Below are 19,900 nucleotides of genomic sequence, written 5' to 3'. Positions count from 1 at the left end.
ACCCTAGATGGACATCTGACCACCCTCATATACTGTCTCCAACCTGATCCTTTACCCTAAATGGACATCTCACCACCCTCATATTCTGTCTCCTACATGATCCTCTACCATAGATCGACATCTGACCACCCTCATATTCTGTCTCCTACATTATCCTCTACCCAAGATGGACATCTGACCACTCTCATATACTGTCTCCTACCTGATCCTATACCCTAAATGGACATTTGACCATCCTTGTATTCTCTTTTCTATCTGATCCTCTACCCTAGATGGACATCTGACCACCCTCATATTCTGTCTCCTATCTGATTCTCTACCCTAGATGGACATCTGACCACCCTCATATTTTGTCTCCTACCTGATTCTCTACCCTAAATGGACATTTGACCATCCTCATATTCTCTTTTCTATCTGATCCTCTACCCTAGATGGACATCTGACCACCCTCATATACTGTCTCCTACCTGATCCTCTACCCTAGATGGTCATCTGACCACCCTCATATACTGTCTCCAACCTGATCCTGTACCTTAAATGGACATCGGACCATCCTCATATTCTGTCTCCTACATGATCCTCTACCCTAGATGGACATCTGACCAACCTCATATACTGTCTCCTACCTGATCCTCTACCCTAGATGGACATCGGACCATCCTCATATTCTGTCTCCTACATGATCCTCTACCCTAGATGGACATCTGACCAACCTCATATACTGTCTCCTACCTGATCCTCTACCCTAGATGGACATCTGACCACCCTCATATTCTATCTCCTATCTGATTCTCTACCCTAGATGGACATCTGACCACCCTCATATTTTGTCTCCTACCTGATCCTCTACCCTAAATGGACATTTGACCATCCTCATATTCTCGTTTCTATCTGATCCTCTACCCTAGATGGACATCTGACCACCCTCATATACTGTCTCCTACCTGATCCGCTATCCTAGATGGTGATCTGACCACCCTCATATACTGTCTCCAACCTGATCCTGCACCCTAAATGGACATCTGACCATCCTCAAATTCTGTCTCCTACATGATCCTCTACCCTAGATGGACATCTGACCACCCTCATATTCTGTCTCCTACATTATCCTCTACCCTAGATAGACATCTAACCACCCTCATATACTGTCTTCTACATTATCATCTACCCTAGATGGACATCTGACCACCCTCAAATACTGTCTCCTACATTATCCTCTACCCTAGATGGAAATCTGACCACCCTCAAATACTGTCTCCTACCTGATCCTCTACCCTAGATGGACATCTGACCACCCTCATATTCTGTCTCCTACTGGATCCTCTACCCTAGATGGACATCTGACCACCCTCATATTCTCTTTTCTATCTGATCCTCTACCCTAGATGGACATCTGACCACCCTCATATACTGTCTCCTACCTGATCCTCTACCCTAGATGGACATCTGACCACCCTCATATTCTCTTTTCTATCTGATCCTCTACCCTAGATGGACATCTGACCACCTTCATACACTGTCTCCTACCTGATCCTCTACCCTAGATGGACATCTGACCACCCTCATATTCTGTCTCCTACTGGATCCTCTACCCTAGATGGACATCTGACCACCCTCATATTCTCTTTTCTATCTGATCCTCTACCCTAGATGGACATCTGACCACCTTCATATACTGTCTCCTACCTGATCCTCTACCCTAGATGGACATCTGACCACTCTCATATTCTGTCTCCTACTGGATCCTCTACCCTAGATGGACATATGAACACCCTCATATTCTGTCTCCTATCTGATCCTCTACCCTAGATGGACATCTGACCACCCTCATATACTGTCTCCAACCTGATCCTTTACCCTAAATGGACATCTCACCACCCTCATATTCTGTCTCCTACATGATCCTCTACCATAGATCGACATCTGACCACCCTCATATTCTGTCTCCTACATTATCCTCTACCCAAGATGGACATCTGACCACTCTCATATACTGTCTCCTACCTGATCCTATACCCTAGATGGACATCTGACCACCCTCATATTCTGTCTCCTATCTGATCCTCTACCCTAGATGGACATCTGACCAACCTCATATTCTGTCTCCTATTGGATCCTCTACCCTAGATGGACATCTGACCACCCTCATATACTGTCTCCTACCTGATCCTCTACCCTAGATGGACATCTGACCACCCTCATATTCTGTCTCCTATCTGATTCTCTACCCTAGATGGACATCTGACCACCCTCATATTTTGTCTCCTACCTGATTCTCTACCCTAAATGGACATTTGACCATCCTCATATTCTCTTTTCTATCTGATCCTCTACCCTAGATGGACATCTGACCACCCTCATATACTGTCTCCTACCTGATCCTCTACCCTAGATGGTCATCTGACCACCCTCATATACTGTTTCCAACCTGATCCTGTACCCTAAATGGACATCGGACCATCCTCATATTCTGTCTCCTACATGATCCTCTACCCTAGATGGACATCTGACCAACCTCATATACTGTCTCCTACCTGATCCTCTACCCTAGATGGACATCTGACCACCCTCATATTCTGTCTCCTATCTGATTCTCTACCCTAGATGGACATCTGACCACCCTCATATTTTGTCTCCTACCTGATCCTCTACCCTAAATGGACATTTGACCATCCTTGTATTCTCTTTTCTATCTGATCCTCTACCCTAGATGGACATCTGACCACCCTCATATACTGTCTCCTACCTGATCCGCTACCCTAGATGGTGATCTGACCACCCTCATATACTGTCTCCAACCTGATCCTGTACCCTAAATGGACATCTGACCATCCTCAAATTCTGTCTCCTACATGATCATCTACCCTAGATGGACATCTGACCACCCTCATATTCTGTCTCCTACATTATCCTCTACCCTAGATAGACATCTAACCACCCTCATATACTGTCTCCTACATTATCATCTACCCTAGATGGACATCTGACAACCCTCATATACTGTCTCCTACATTATCCTCTTCCCTAGATGGACATCTGACCACCCTCAAATACTGTCTCCTACATTATCCTCTACCCTAGATGGAAATCTGACCACCCTCAAATACTGTCTCCTACATTATCCTCTACCCTAGATGGACATCTGACCACCCTCATATACTGTCTCCTACATTATCCTCTACCCTAGATGGACATCTGACCACCCTCAAATACTGTCTCCTACATTATCCTCTACCCTAGATGGACATCTGACCACCCTCAAATACTGTCTCCTACATTATCCTCTACCCTAGATGGACATCTGACCACCCTCAAATACTGTCTCCTACATTATCCTCTACCCTAGATGGACATCTGACCACCCTCATATACTGTCTCCTACATTATCCTTTACCCTAGATGGACATTTGACCACCCTCAAATACTGTCTTCTACCTGATCCTCTTCCCTATATGGACATCTGACCACCCTCAAATACTGTCTTCTACCTGATCCTCTACCCTAGATGGACATCTGACCACTTATAAACTGTTTTCTACCTGATCCTCTACCCTTGACAGACTTCTGACCACCTTCATATACTGTTTCGTACCTGATCCTCTACCCTTGACATCCTCTACCCTTGACAGACTTCTGACCACCTTCATATACTGTTTCCTACCTGATTCTCTACCCTTGACAGACTTCTGACCACCTTCATATACTGTTTCGTACCTGATCCTCATTCACAGACTCCTCTGGTGTCAAGCCTTGCTGCTTTATAATGTTCAGAGCAATCTTGCCAGCCTCTGAAATACATACAAATCATCTGCTAGTCAAAATTTAAACATATTAAAATCATTTAGCATTAGTCAACATAATTTGCGTGCTAACTGTTGAGCGTGATATTTAAACCTGTGTGTGTTTGACATTTACCCACCACCTGGCTTCAAACAGACTTTTCCCTGAATAGAATCTTTATACATCCAAGCTGACTTTTGAGTGTGATATTTGCCAACTTGTGCAAGGTTTTATTGTGCTGTGAATTTGATATTTTCTTTGTGTGATAGTTGCCCCTCTGTAATCGTGTAATGAACCCTCCTGTGACCTACCTGGGTGTGACTTTATGAACCAGTGAGTGTGAAATTGACCTGTATATGAGTGTGATATGTACCCATCTGCATGTGTGATATTCATCCATCTGTAAATGTATTTAATATCTGTGATATTTCCCCACCTATTACTGAGATTATTTAATCAGATTAATTGTGATATTCACCCACCATTGCATGTGATATTCACCCACCACTGTATGTGATATTTACTCACCAGTGCATGTGATATTCACCCACCATTACATATGTGATATTCACCCACCATTGCAAGTGAAATTCACCAACCATTGCATGTGATATTTACCCACCATTACATGTGATATTCAACCATCATTGCATGTGATATTTGCCTACCATTTCAGCCACCATTGCATGTGATTTTTACACAACATTGCATTTGATATTCACCCACCATTGCATGTGATATTTACACACAATTTCACCCACCATTGCATGTGATATTTACCCACCATTGCATGTGATTCTTACACAACATTGCATTTGATATTTACCCACCATTGCATGTGATATTTACCCACCATTGCACGTGATATTTACCCACCATTTCATGTGATTCTTACACAACATTGCATTTGATATTTACCAACCATTGCATGTGATATTTACCCACCATTGCATGTGATATTTACCAACCATTGCATGTGATATTTACTCAACATTGTATGTGATATTCACCTCATGGTAAGTGTGATACACACTTATTGGTTAGTGAGACATACCCTCATCTTTAAGTGTGATATATATCTACCTTTGACCATGATATTGACTCACCTGTAAGTGTGATCTGCTGTCCACTCTCAACTGCCGATGTGATAATGTTGCCATCAGCTGTTGAGATCATTGTTATACCCTGGCTCTCCAGCCAATTGATGGCGTCAGAGGTACTGGTGTCTGAAATAATTATGATGCCATAAGCTGTTGAAATCATTCTGATACCCTTACCCTCCTGCCTGTTAATGGCAGCAGAAAGAAAAAGCTATCGCTGGATGTGATTAATAACCAAACCACACCACTGGGAGTGATATATGCTCCATGAATGCCCTATGCTGGAGAGAAGACATAAATGAAGTTGTTGGTTACGGTGTGGTTTAATTAAAATCCATTGAATAATTCAGAAGTTACACTTCGGAAAAGAAAAAGTCACAAAGAACAATAAGTCTGCAGCAGACAATGCGAATGTCTGTTGGACAGTCGGACATGTCCGGTATATTTCCATTTTGACCGACAAAACTTTGGATTTGGTCGGTCACAGTGTCCAATGAAAAATTATAGTCAGCACCAATTAATTTTCGGAAAATTTACTTTCAGTTTCTATTTGATAGTTTTCAATTAAATGTTCAGTGTTAGTTTTTACTATTATATCATGATTATGTGATAATCTGTGTTTCACTATTTGCAAACCCCTTTTTGCACATGTTTTCGTAAACTACACGGAAGGTTCCGATTTCAGCTCATACTCTTATACTTACTAATAGACGGAATTTTACGGAAATGTTCGGATATAACAAATACCATATGTTTTTTTTTCGGCGAAGTGGTTACTGGCAATTATGTTAATTTAAATATGATGATGAATATATCATGCTGACACTCTGTCCGCTCTGTTTTGACACTCTGTCCGCTCTGTTTAACATTGTCAACAACAAGAATTCTACTTTCGTTTCTGCATAAATGTTGTGCCTGATTTTGACTTCTAGTACTATTCATTATATTTTATAAATATACTGTATCTTTAATTTAAAGATGGATTAAAAGAGTTAGTTCTAGCTGCTCCATGGTTGGAGCCATCATGACTTAAAGATAAAAAATATTGATTTTTGTATCCTGATATTTAGATTCCTTTTTTTAATTTATAACAGTAGGACACATCTAACCATGAAAATCTAAACATATTATAGCGGGAAATTACAAGACTTTTTAAATAAGAGGCTTAAAATGAAGATTTAGGCTGATGTTCCTGAATACTGTTTGAAACATTGCGACAGGTAAAAATTTGTTGAGACAGGTAAACTTTTAGTGTTTACCTGTCGCAATGTCCTGTGAAGAAAAGTTTTCCTGTTGTCTGCTGCAGTAAGCTGAAAAAGTGTTATGGTTCTTGTACACTGCACTTCTTTTAAATGTGCTTTACCATCGTATTTTTAATTAAACTCTGTACTCTAGTTTTCAAGTTATGCTCCGCAACAGGAAAAGTAGTGAGGGGCAATAACTCTGTGATAAGCTGAAATAGTGCTATGTTTACAGATTTGAGAATTTGAGACAAACATTAAATCCTGATGTCACCACTGCAAATGCACCATCAATGGAATGTTGAGCATAATGAATATGTAATATTGACATGTGTCTGTCTTGTGAATGGACACATTTGGTGCATACTTCATTTACAACATTAACCAGTAGTGTGTCTTACTCGTGTTGGAGTTCTGTGCGGTGGCCTCAGCTAGGGCTGCAAGTGTGGCCAGGACTGATGTGCTGTTCCCTTCCTCTGCTGAGTCGTCTGGAACATAAACATTGGTTTAAACTAAACAAGAGATACCATGCTGGGTACAAGAGCTAGAGCACTGCAGGTGTTGGAGTAAGTTGTGTTCTGCCTAATGCTGTTGTTCTCTTAACTTTTCTACAGTCAATGAAAATAATTTAAGCCTTTTCAAAAAGGTCCTTAGGCCACACCAAATTGATATTTCGTTCCGCAGATTTACCGCACCTATTTTTTTGAAAATGTAAAAAAAATATTTTTATTTTTTTTTGTGCGCCTGCACCTCCATTTTGATCGCCAAGCAGATTTTTTTCAGGTAATAATTTATTAAAAGGCTAAAAATAATCACCTATAATTTTTCTACGCTAGTTTTTGTGTTTTTGTAAAGGGAAGTTATCGATGCGTAGTGTTTTATACTGTATATCGATCGGTTTTGCATGGGTTCAATAAATTCAATCAAAATGGCCGCTTCCGGTATAAACAATGTGGCTCGAAGTTTGGAAATTAAATCTTATTTTTGACAATAAATATGTTTTGAGCATGCCTGAAGTCATTGTTGATCGTCTCATACACTAAAGGATCATTATTTAAAGCAACCATTATGCAATAAAGCATGTGTATCTGAGACTGGTAGCGATTATATTGCGTAATTAGTGACTCGTTTTGAATGGAAATCGGAATGATCAACTTAGTACTATTTTATTCAAGTCATAATACAAGGGACCAACATTTTACCTTGTTACGACAATGCTGAAGATGTCACAGGTCAACTTAACTGGAACATGAGTCATTGTTTGGTCCAAATTGATGATTGTATCAAGCTCATTTTTGATCAAATTCTGACAAAGCAACAGTTTTGAACAAATATCTTTTCACAAATAGCGATATAAACACCGGTCTGGATATACCTCAACATAAGTAAGCCCAAGTTTATCACCTTATATTTTGTTTTTATTTGCAACATAATCCGGGATTGTAATGCGCTTGTAACCACTGCCCCGCCCACCCCTCGCCCTTGTTCCAGGGGTAAACCGGGGACAGCAGAGGCAATGGGCTGTGTTTTTACCTTTCAGGTGGCCCTGCAGTGCCTAGTGAATGTGGTTTTGTCTTCATATTGAAAATTGTTGGGAATGGGCCTCACATAGGTATTCAGGGTTGCGTGGCCATTTGGCAGGGATTTTACCAGCAGTGTGTCCCTGCAGGTCGGGTATTTTACCCAGGTTTTGAGAGACCGGAAGTCAAAGTCCCCGCTATACCAGACTTAGGGGGGGGGGGGCATATACTATTGGCTGGTGCATAAAAACTTCTAAATAACCAAAAAAAGTACTCTGAAAAATACCCTGGTTCTTTTTGTTTTAATAAGCACATGTCATTGCATTTCCTGTGATAATAAAAACAAAATTTAGTCTATGTTATATGGAGTCTGATGTTTGATGATGCCATTGTGTAAGTGATAATTTTTTACAAATCCAAAATCAATCCCAAGTTATGTCTAAATACAGTTGCATATTATGTTAAACTGATTAAGGTAGATTTATATAAGTCGTTTCAAACTTTGTACTAAAAGCAGGGTTATTTATTATTATGAATGAATGTCATATTAAAGTTCGTTTTAATTATATAAGAAATTAGATTTATCCATATAATGTTTGTACTAAACACGGATGAATAAATAGTATGTATTACGACATTTTCCCAATGTCCATTAGAGGTTCAGTTCAAGATGGCATTAAAATGGGTTTAAGGGCAATTACTTTGAACAATCTTTCTTATTTATATTGAATATAAGAAAAAATATATTTTTCGCTCTTCGCTCGCTTCGGTTATTATGAAAACTGACAAAAAATTTTTTTTATTTTTTTTCGCTCGCTCGCTCCAATTTTTTTTGGCAAAAATCCGAGGAACTAAACATTAATTTGGTGTGGCCTTAATATGGAATTGAAATTTAAGAAATAACTAAATAGATTAAGGGCTTCCTGACAATTTTGAACAATTCAATAATTGTGGGTGAAATTTTTGAAATCTAATTACTTAGATACACATTGAGCGATAAACATTGAGCATAAAAAAGGATTTAAGAGACAAACTTTCAGGGCAATATTTTGTTGACCCACCGTTGTATGACAAAAAACAACTATATTACTATATTGGACTGAACTGCAATGACAGTATCAATATAATGTATGAAGGGCCATACCTCCTTCTGTCTTTACATTGTGCAGTAACAAGTGGGCATCATCAGCATCATGGCCGAGCGTCTGTCCGTCCATGATTGTTTCTGTCCCAGCAATGATCTCATCATCCTGTGGCACTTCTGAGGTCTCCACAGTAACTGTTTCTGATGGCTCCATGTTTCCAATGGCCGTATGCTGGATACACGATCGAAAAATATTTTAATATGTCGTATGAATCAAAATAATCAGAACATGTTCTGAAATCAATAACAAACCAATTCGAATATTTATTGTTTATTTGAGTATTAAAATGAATACCCAGAAATGCCATCCAGTTCAATGGCTTATGTAATAACTAATATGTCTACAAGCAAACATAAACTATAAGCATATGCTAGCGCCCTTGATAATTAACCTCAAGTGTGGAGGAGTGATGCAGTAAGAGGTAGGGACAAGTGTCATACAGTTACATGGGACAAATCCCACCGTGCATGGCAAAGCTACATACTCTATCCATGAACATAAATGCTAATAAAGCAGTTTATTGATTTAACTCCCAGTGTGACCTTGAACTTGAGGAAGGGTCGTGGGTCTTGCACATGACACATCACCTTTATGTCCCAAAGACATACATGTGCAAAAACATTTTAAAATCCATCAGTGCATATCAAAGATATAGCCTGGATACAACAAACTATATCTTTGTGCATATATGCAACATACCACCAAGTATGACCATGACTTTTGAGTGGTTTGTCTAACTAGGGATATATTTCCTTCATGTACAGTACAATGGTGCAAATTTATTTGAAAATCAGTCCATGCACGACACTTTTACAGCACAATACGACCAACTATACTGTAAATGCATATATACACCATTCCATTCCACCTGTTAGTGTGATCTTGACCTTTGAGGTAGGGACATGGATCTTACATGCAACAAATCATCTACATGCATTGAACACATGTGCCAAGAAAATCCCTCCCTGTATGACAAAGATACAGCCCAGACAATTAAAAACCAGGCTGACAGATGGACAGTGCAATTTAAATATGTCCACCTTTGCAGGACATAGCCAAAATGCCATTTAAAATAAATTTGTAGTATCTGGGATTTTTTTTAAAACTTTAAGAGCAGATAAAGAGTGTTTTTTCAATGGTCTGCAATATCAAGGTTTTCACAGAATGATTGTGAAACAAGCATACATGTACAGTTTGAAACAGACATGCAATATCCGGCATCCCATTGGTTATCGCAATATCAAGAGGGGTTTCCTCAAACAGAAATATTTGAAGCACAAGTAACAAGCTTACCTGCGCCATTTGCAACACCTGTGCGATATCTGGCCTCCCATTTGTTATGGAAATGTCAAGAGGGGTTTTCTCAAACTTGTTTTCACAGGTCATATCGGCTCCATTCTTCAATAATACCTCTACCACATCTATATGGCCCTTTTCTGTGGCCCAGTGAAGAGGCGTCATCTTGAGCTAAAATGGGAGAATTTTAATGCAGAACATAACATAATGCAGGGTGCCAATAATTTGGGTTTGCTAGGAGAGGAATTTGCAACTCTTATTCAATACCTTTGTATAAACCTTGTTGATCTATTACCTATTGACTTCAATTGGGGACAACTACTGACTGAAATGCTACCCCAAACATTTCAACAGTTTTGAAAGCATTCAAAAGCAAACATCATTTTTCTGTGTTTAACTTTGACAGGAAATTATTATTTCATTGTAGTGTGAAATTACAATTATTTGAAAACTTTACATGTTTACAGGAAAACAGATTTTTTTCCTTCTAAAAGTGTTGTGACTTACCATATCTTTTGCATCTATATCAGCGGCATGCTGTAAAAGCAGTGTTACTATTTCCGCATGGCCTTCCTGTGCTGCCACATGGAGGGGTGTTCTGTCTACCTATTAACAAACATGTTAAAAATGATATATTATGTATCAGGTATGTATTCTCATTGTTGTTTTTTTCAGCCTCTAAACAAATAATTGTTTGTTTAGGGTAACATCCCCTAAATTACTAGGTAGGGTAGGTAGGGATTTTTATTTTTTTCCAATGTACTTTATGTCCATATCATTTTCTTGTGAATAGCGCTATTTATTGCAAATATCACTCATGTATTTCTGTTGTTAGTGCGCCTTATCTGTCAAAAAAGAAAAATAATGGTGAGAATAACGTTGTTTGTTTTTGCTTTAGAAATATATATACTAGGGTTGGTGGCTTTAATTAGGTAGGGTCTGATTACCCTAAACATTTATTTAGGCCTCATAATTGGAACAGCTTAAAAGAAATTAAGACATGCATTGAAATTAGGATAAAGGATGCTGGTACAAAGTATGTTATGTTGAATGTTGAGTGTCTGTTATCATGCAAAGAGACTGTTGACAGAGACTTTTCTACACTTAAGTAATGTCTTTTGTCTGCCAACAAACATTAAACAAAGAATGGGAAAAGATGATAGTAATGTACTTAAAAACTTTATTTTATTTGTTGCACCCAGTCAACAACAGTTCTGAGTTGGCCATAGGAAGATAAGCAGGTAACTGACATGTTGAGTGGATTGGGCTTTATAAAGATGTAACAAACCTTGGTATAAAGATGTAACAAACCTTGGTCCTGAGACTGGTTGAGTGGATTGGGCTTTATAAAGATGTAACAAACCTTGGTCCTGAGACTGGTTGAGTGGATTGGGCTTTATAAAGATGTAACAAACCTTGGTCCTGAGACTGGTTGAGTGGATTGGGCTTTATAAAGATGTAACAAACCTTGGTCCTGAGACTGGTTGAGTGGATTGGGCTTTATAAAGATGTAACAAACCTTGGTCCTGAGACTGGTTGAGTGGATTGGGCTTTATAAAGATGTAACAAACCTTGGTATAAAGATGTAACAAACCTTGGTCCTGAGACTGGTTGAGTGGATTGGGCTTTATAAAGATGTAACAAACCTTGGTATAAAGATGTAACAAACCTTGGTCCTGAGACTGGTTGAGTGGATTGGGCTTTATAAAGATGTAACAAACCTTGGTCCTGAGACTGGTTGAGTGGATTGGGCTTTATAAAGATGTAACAAACCTTGGTCCTGAGACTGGTTGAGTGGATTGGGCTTTATAAAGATGTAACAAACCTTGGTCCTGAGACTGGTTGAGTGGATTGGGCTTTATAAAGATGTAACAAACCTTGGTATAAAGATGTAACAAACCTTGGTCCTGAGACTGGTTGAGTGGATTGGGCTTTATAAAGATGTAACAAACCTTGGTATAAAGATGTAACAAACCTTGGTCCTGAGACTGGTTGAGTGGATTGGGCTTTATAAAGATGTAACAAACCTTGGTATAAAGATGTAACAAACCTTGGTCCTGAGACTGGTTGAGTGGATTGGGCTTTATAAAGATGTAACAAACCTTGGTCCTGAGACTGGTTGAGAGGATTGGGCTTTATAAAGATGTAACAAACCTTGGTCCTGAGACTGGTTGAGTGGATTGGGCTTTATAAAGATGTAACAAACCTTGGTCCTGAGACTGGTTGAGTGGATTGGGCTTTATAAAGATGTAACAAACCTTGGTCCTGAGACTGGTTGAGTGGATTGGGCTTTATAAAGATGTAACAAACCTTGGTCCTGAGACTGGTTGAGTGGATTGGGCTTTATAAAGATGTAACAAACCTTGGTCCTGAGACTGGTTGAGAGGATTGGGCTTTATAAAGATGTAACAAACCTTGGTCCTGAGACTGGTTGAGAGGATTGGGTTTTATAAAGATGTAACAAACCTTGGTCCTGAGACTGGTTGAGTGGATTGGGCTTTATAAAGATGTAACAAACCTTGGTCCTGAGACTGGTTGAGAGGATTGGGCTTTATAAAGATGTAACAAACCTTGGTCTGGGACTGGTTGAGAGGATTGGGCTTTATAAAGATGTAACAAACCTTGGTCCTGAGACTGGTTGAGAGGATTGGGCTTTATAAAGATGTAACAAACGTATCAAACCTTGGTCCTGGGACTGGTTGAGAGGATTGGGCTTTATAAAGATGTAACAAACCTTGGTCCTGGCATCTCTACTGATGCCAGCCCTCAGCAGGACTTCAGCTGTGTTCAAGTGACCATACTGTGCAGAGAAATGAAGGGGAGATGTTCCCAACTGAAATAATACACACAGAGGAGAATTACAGTAAGGAGGATCATACAACCTTAACAATAATGGGATTAAAGCATAAATACATGTATATAATAAGTTTTTTTAACAAAATTGACCAACAACAGTTCAGTCATGTCTAGTCATTGAATGTTGTTACATATTTGTAATAATCATTAAAATATTAGTACGTTTTTTGTAAAGCGGTCCTTCATGAGGATTTTGGGCAATTTTTTCTTAATTTAGCAAAAACAATTATTAGTGCCATATTGTTTTGTGCTTTTTTTTTAAAGAAAAGAGGATTCGAATTGTTAGAAAAAAGTGACACACACATACACACACACAAAACCTTATGAAACCCCACACTCACCCAGTCAGTGGTGAAGGGAGCACCGTTGGACATGAGAGTTCTAACATCCTCCGTTTCTCCACGCTTCGATGCCTCAAGTAAACGCTTGCCCAGGTCAACAAGGGACATATCTGTTGTTCAGTCTGAAGAACAGGTACAGTACATCAGGATCTACCGCTCAATATGAATATTAGTGTAACAGACTCCATTACTTGCTTTGTGGATCTAACCTATGACCCCACTCTGCAGACCAACGTCGCTATGAAACCCATTAAATATTGCCGATATTGGTAATGATCAGGGCTGTAAGCAGGAATATTGAAAATCAGCTGATTTCCCAGTCTAAAGTGTAGGGAGCTCGCAGCTTTGGGCCCCTTGGTGGGAAAGCCTAGGATAGCCTTGGTAGTGGGTTGCAGAGGCGCAAAGCCCCCTCGCATCTGAGCCTTTTGCATGCTCTAGAATGTTTCAAATTGTGTCTTAAGTAGTATTATGATAGCTTTATTGTGACTGCTAAATTGGTCAGTAATTCTTCACATGGTTACTCATTAAGGATTGTTTGCTTTAACTGTGCAGTTTCTGAAATATTCTGTCGTATTATTAAAACTTGGATAAAAGCTTATCAGTAAAACATGACAAACAAATTTTATTAATGGTTTTATGAAATGATCAGCATGTTAATGTTTTTAATAACAATTTTGAGTAAATTATTTTTTCCACCTTTGAACCAAAATGTATATGAAGTATGTTTACCACATGGATAAATTACTACAGCCGGTGTGGCAAATGTTACCAATAATATTTCCAGATTAACGTCAAGTTTTCATCTTAACAAGAGCCGTCGTAAGACAGCGCGCTCGACTTCCCCTCTTTGACTTAGAAGTGAATACAATAACAATGTAACATTACCAAGTTTGGTCTATTTATGTCAAACCTAACTAAAACAAGAGATGTTTGTCAAACATTATGCCCCCCCTGAGCACCATGTTGTCAGGATTATATGGACAATTAAATGAAATATGCATGGACCGAAATGACAGCTGATTTGTCGCTAACATTGTATGCCAGTTTTAAGATTATGACCATTCAAAGTTTGAGGATAGAGTGTGTTATGACCATGACCTTTGACTCTATGACCTCAAAATCCATAGTAGTCATCAGCTGGTCACCAAAAATCTAAATGTTAAGTTTGAGGGCCATGGGTGCAGGCATTGACAAGTTATCACACAGACAAGCATTTTTCGTTAAAGGTCACTGTAATCTTGACCTTTGATCCAATGACCCCTTAAATCATAAGGGGTCATCTACAGGTCAGACACAACTCCAAGTCAAGTTTGAGGGCCATGGGTGCAGGCATTGTCCAATTATCACTTGAAACATTTTCGCATTCAAGGTCACTGTGAACCTGACCTTTGACCCGATGACTCCTAAAATCAATAAGGGTTATCTCCTGGTCAGGCCCAACTTACATGTCAAGTTTGATGATCACAGATTCAGGCATTGTTGAGATATCACTGGGAGAAGATTTGTTAACTTTTTTTGCATTAAAGGTTACTGTGACCTTGACCTTGGCCTGATGACCCCCAAAGTCAAGAGGGGTCATCTACTGGTCAGGCCCAACCTTCATGTCAAGTTTGATGACCATAGGTCCAGGAATTGTCGAGTTTGCTTTCAAGGTCACTGTGACCTTGACCTCTGACCCCTTAAATCAATAGGGGTCATCTACTGGTCAGGCCCAACCTCCAAGTCAAGTTTGAGGGCCATGGGCGCAGGCATTGTTGAGTTATCACTCGGGCAACCTTTTATCGTTCAAAGTCACTGTTACCTTGACCTTTGGCCCAATGACCCCTAAAATCAATAGGGGCCATCTACTGGTCAGGCCCAACCTCCAATTAAAGTTTGATGGCCGTGGGTGCAGGCATTGTCGAGTTATCACTCAGACAACCTTTTACCATTCAAGGTCACTGTGACCTTGACCTTTGGCCTGATGACCCCCAAAAACAATAGGGGTCATCTACTGGTCAGGCCCAACCTCCACGTCAAGTTTGAGGGCCATAGGTGCAGGCATTGTCGAGTAATGACACGGACAACCTTTTACCATTCAAGGTCACCGTGACCTTGACCTTTGGCCGGATGACCCCCAAAAACAATAGGGTTCATCTACTGGTCAGGCCCAACCTCCAAGTCAATTATGAGGGCCATGGGTGCAGGCATTGTTGAGTTATCACTCGGACAACCTTTTACCATTCAATGTCACTATGACCTTGATCTTTGACCCGATGAGCCCCAAAAACAATAGGGGTCAGCTATTGGTCAGGCCCAACCTCCAAGTCAAGAATGAGGGCCAAGGGTGCAGGCATTGTCGAGTTATCACTCGGACATCCTTTTACCATTCAAGGTCACTGTGACCTTGACCTTTGGCCCGATGACCCCCAAAACAATAGGGGTCATCTAATGGTCAGGCCCAACTTCCATATCAAGTTTGATGACCATAGGTCTAGGCATTGTTGAGTTATCACTCGGACAAGCTTTAAAATTATTTTACCATTAAAGGTCACTGTGACCTTGACCTTTGACCCGATGAGCCCTAAAATCAATAGGGGTCATCTACTGGTCAGGCCCAACCTTCATGTCAAGTTTGATGACCATACGTCCAGGAATTGTTGAGTTATCACTCGGACAAGCTTTGGTCTACCGACGGACCGACGGACATACCGACATGCCTGTGCAAAGCAATATACCCCTCTTCTTCGAAGGGGGGCATAATTATTCAATACATAAGGTAACTTTGATGCTGCCCTCCCACCACCCGAAAAATGACGCAAGTCATTCAAATAACTTGATTTCCCATTATGAAAATGTGGTAAAGAATATACAAATATGCCTTTCAAAAGAAATTAAAATAAAAAAAATAATAAAAAAAAATTCAATGACCATACAGTATAGCCCTCCTTGTTTTCCCTTGGTAAAAAACTGGTTAAGAATGTAAAAATGTGCCTGTCAAAAGAAATTTAAAAAAAAATTAAAACATTCAAGGGACATAATTTGTATTTAGGGTTAAAATGGAGTAATGTTTCTTGTTGTAAGATGGTCGTAAATAATTTTGAATTTTATTAAGTGCATTAAATGAAAGGTATAGAAGTTGTTTTTATTAAAATCCCAACTTGCCCTTAACTTTTACTTGCCTAAAACTTTAACCTAAGTCAATCAGGGGCCATAACTTGTATTAAGGATATGGAGTTATGTAACCTCATTGGGTGATGGTCCTGAACAATTGTGTGAAGTATTAAGTCAATTGAATAAAGGGTATAGAAGTTATTAATAAACATCCCAACCTGCCCTAAGACTTTGACCTGAGCTTCATAGTCAATCAGGGGCCATAATCTGTGTAAAGAATAATATGGAGTTATCTAACCTCATCATGTGATGGCCCTGAACAACTGTGTGAAGTATTAACTCAATTGAATAAAAAGTATTGGAGTTTTAAGTGAAAATCCCAACTTGCCCTAAAACTTTAACCTAAGACAATCAGGGGCCATAATATGTGTAAAGGATAATACGGAGTTATCTAACCTCATCATGTGATGGCCCTGAACAACTGTGTGAAGTATTAACTCAATTGAATGAAAGGTATTGGTCTTATAAGTGAAAATCCCAACTTGCCCTAAAACTTTAACCAGACGCCGACACCGACGCCGGGGCGAGTAGTATAGCCCACCTATTCTTTGAATAGTCAAGCTAAAAATGACAAGGACTATTGTTTTTAAACACCTTTCGACGGGTCAATTTTAAGCATAAAACTATACCTGTGAGGCAACTCGCAAAATGACAAATCAACTTGCAATTTTATTATTTGCTTTATTCCCTTATAATATTGTCTAATTAAAGTAGAAATTAACACCTAAGACATATTATGAATATTAAAAAGTATCAATCTTGAGTGACTCGACTTCTAGAACTTGTTGATGGCTTATTCTATTTGGGGGTATGGAAAGACTTGTCTGATGCTGGCAGCTTATTGATAACAAAGCTGTCCAATAGTTTGACATTGTTCGCTTTGTATATTTACCCTTGCCATCGGGTAATTTAATACCCATTCGACAAGCACGCTACAGATTTCATTAAGTCTATAAGTATTAAAAACAATAAAATAATAAATATAAAATAAAAAAAGCAACAGTAAATGTAGTGTGGATACTTTGGACCATGAAATATATCGATCAACGAAGTCTATTCATTTTGACACGATGATTGGGGTTAACATATAGTGCGCAAAAGCGCTAAATTTAGCCAATGATTGAGCTAGGTGATTACGTCATTCGTATTTACTTTGTATTATGCACGCCTCGGAGCATACCGGAAAGATTTGAGATAAAACTCGGCCTTTTCCGTATTTGTTCTATTTTTGTAAACCTACTAGAGCGTGACTCCGTACTGTCTTCTTTATACCGGTAGTGTAAACATGCCACTTATAGGCTGTTTACACTCGACTACATAGCGGAATTAAGTTCATGTTTATTCTACTTTCCTTTTAACATTTTGTGGTCTAGAAAAAGCCACTCGCAGAATTTTGCGAGCTTGAATAAAAGTCACTCGCAATTTCCAAATGTCACTCGCATTTTGCGAGTATGCGAGTCTAAATTCGAACCCTGTAATCGATGCATCAAAATTGCCAAATGCTTAAAGAAAATTGTAAACTCAGTTAAAACCTTATTTTAAGAACATTCATTTGTAGTTATTGTAATAAATAACGCTAAAATTGTTTATTCAAATAAAATAAACGTAAAAGTGTTACAATAGCGTAGACAAGACAACCACCAAAGACGGGCTGCTGAGGTATCAGGATCAGGATATTATATAACATACATGCCATATTTTTAAAGGCTTCCCATATTGTTTAGAATATCAGGGGATTTGGGTCACAAGCCAGGGGAGAGAATGGAATGAATAAATAAATATTTTTCATTTCATTCGATTTCCAAATAGTCAGATTGGTTTGCAATTGATCAAAAATCAAATGAATGTATTTTTGTAAAATATCATCAACATGTTTCCTTTTGGCATTCATCAAAAAATAAATACCTGATCATTATAATAAAGACTTGTTTCACTTCTCAGTTCTCATTTTCCGATATTGGCAATGAAGGTCAATGTCATGCATGCAAACACGTAGGTAAGGCATGACAAAGAACAGCACTGTCTATTGGTTATTTCAATCCCCTTCTGCACCGAATAATTTACTGTCAACTTTAAATTATTAATCCTTTTGTTGACAATGACACATGTTTTGACACAATGTGAAGAACTCTTAATTTGTTACATGCTCTCTGGTTGGATAAAGAATATAGATCAACCAATGAAAATCCACCTTTCACTGTGACCCGGATATTACGTCACTGTGAATAGACGCTTGCATATAGGGGAAAATTCCGAAATAACTGTTTTGTTTATATTTTCATCATTATTTTTACTCTTTTTTTCTTTTGATATTTTTGGAACTCCAGGTTGAGAATTTTTATTCTGAAAGTGGGAAAAAAAGATACTTTTTGCTATTGGGAAAATAATAAATATTGCCGAAAAAAACTCTGGCCCGGGTTCTGTGTGAATAGAGAATTAACTGTATATAAAGACCAGCGGACCCCTTTAGGGTTGGGCATGCTTTTCTCTGAAGGATCTGCTTGCCTTGTTTCATGGCGCACGTTACACACTATGTATAAAATTATAACAAAGCCTCAAGGAGTCAATGTTTAACAACGTAAATAACATAGGAGTCAAAAAAGCATCGTAGTCATCGTAAAATGCCATCAAGGCTTATTTTTAAATGATGTTAAGCCTGGACAAACATCATTAAAAAAGAAGACTGGACGGCATTTTAGAATAACTAAATGTCATCTATAAAATTATATCATATTACTTTTATTATATACTCAAATCGATGAATATAAACTTATGTTGTTGTTGTTTTTTGGTGAGAACTTACCATCTCAACAACAAAGTATTGCTAATTTGATAAATGTTTGTTTACAATCCGAGAGGAAACGGAAGTGGAAATATACTTTCCCGGCGGAAACGGATATGTAACGTGCTTCCGCTTTTCGGTATGACCCAAATCTTCTTTATTTCGATAGGCAGAAATAGGAGAGTGAGCCTTCTTGTCGAAAAACAGTGATAAAAGCATACCTGAAGTCTTCCTTGCCCTTGATTTTGTTGAAACGCTCTACCGGAAGTATTTTCAAGAACCCGGATCATTGCGCGATTTACCATAGACGACGAAACAGCGAAACTTTTTAAAGGTTATTTTACACTAAGCTTTTGGCCTATGCGGAAAAGTGGAAGGTACATTGTCTAATTTCTTTGATTTAAAATCATTCATTCCATGAAAATATACAAGTGACAACATATATTACATTTTAAATAATTAAGAATTTGATCGGAAGCGTAAAACTTATAAAGATCTACTTCTGTAGAAAGCAGTGCAGTAGAATATACTCAAAATACGTCATACATGTATATGTCGCAATGGAACTAAACAAAGGTATTGATATTTTAATGGAAACAAATTATATGAAGTTCCATGAAGTTTATAGTGTATGATAAATCATATAATCATTGAGTGAAAGAAAAAAATGTGTCTGTGTATAGTAA

General features: G+C 38.6%; 1 protein-coding gene across 3 annotated transcripts in view; it reads right to left on the bottom strand.

Annotated features, from left to right (window-relative positions):
- Positions 1-19,499, bottom strand: part of LOC128222484 (GA-binding protein subunit beta-1-like) — a 31,705-nt gene extending 12,206 nt beyond the window's left edge. For 2 of the 3 annotated variants that reach the window (XM_052931509.1, XM_052931511.1), the window contains exons 1-9: positions 19,436-19,499; positions 13,280-13,401; positions 12,817-12,915; positions 10,590-10,688; positions 10,080-10,253; positions 8,786-8,957; positions 6,523-6,609; positions 4,887-5,006; positions 3,715-3,788 (exon numbers count right to left, since the gene is read on the bottom strand). In XM_052931509.1, the coding sequence (XP_052787469.1) occupies positions 3,715-3,788; positions 4,887-5,006; positions 6,523-6,609; positions 8,786-8,957; positions 10,080-10,253; positions 10,590-10,688; positions 12,817-12,915; positions 13,280-13,387 (933 nt within the window). In that variant the 5' untranslated portion in view covers positions 13,388-13,401; positions 19,436-19,499. Of the gene's footprint in view, positions 1-3,714; positions 3,789-4,886; positions 5,007-6,522; positions 6,610-8,785; positions 8,958-10,079; positions 10,254-10,589; positions 10,689-12,816; positions 12,916-13,279; positions 13,402-19,235; positions 19,302-19,435 lie in introns of those variants that run through there. The other variant, XM_052931510.1, reaches the window with a different exon arrangement.
- Positions 19,500-19,900: the final 401 nt, after the last annotated feature.

Source organism: Mya arenaria, chromosome 16 (assembly GCF_026914265.1).
Source record: "Mya arenaria isolate MELC-2E11 chromosome 16, ASM2691426v1".
NCBI classification, from domain to species: domain Eukaryota; kingdom Metazoa; phylum Mollusca; class Bivalvia; order Myida; family Myidae; genus Mya; species Mya arenaria.
The sequence above is the reverse complement of the archived record's forward strand: the minus strand, read 5'-3'. Positions and strand labels throughout refer to the sequence as shown.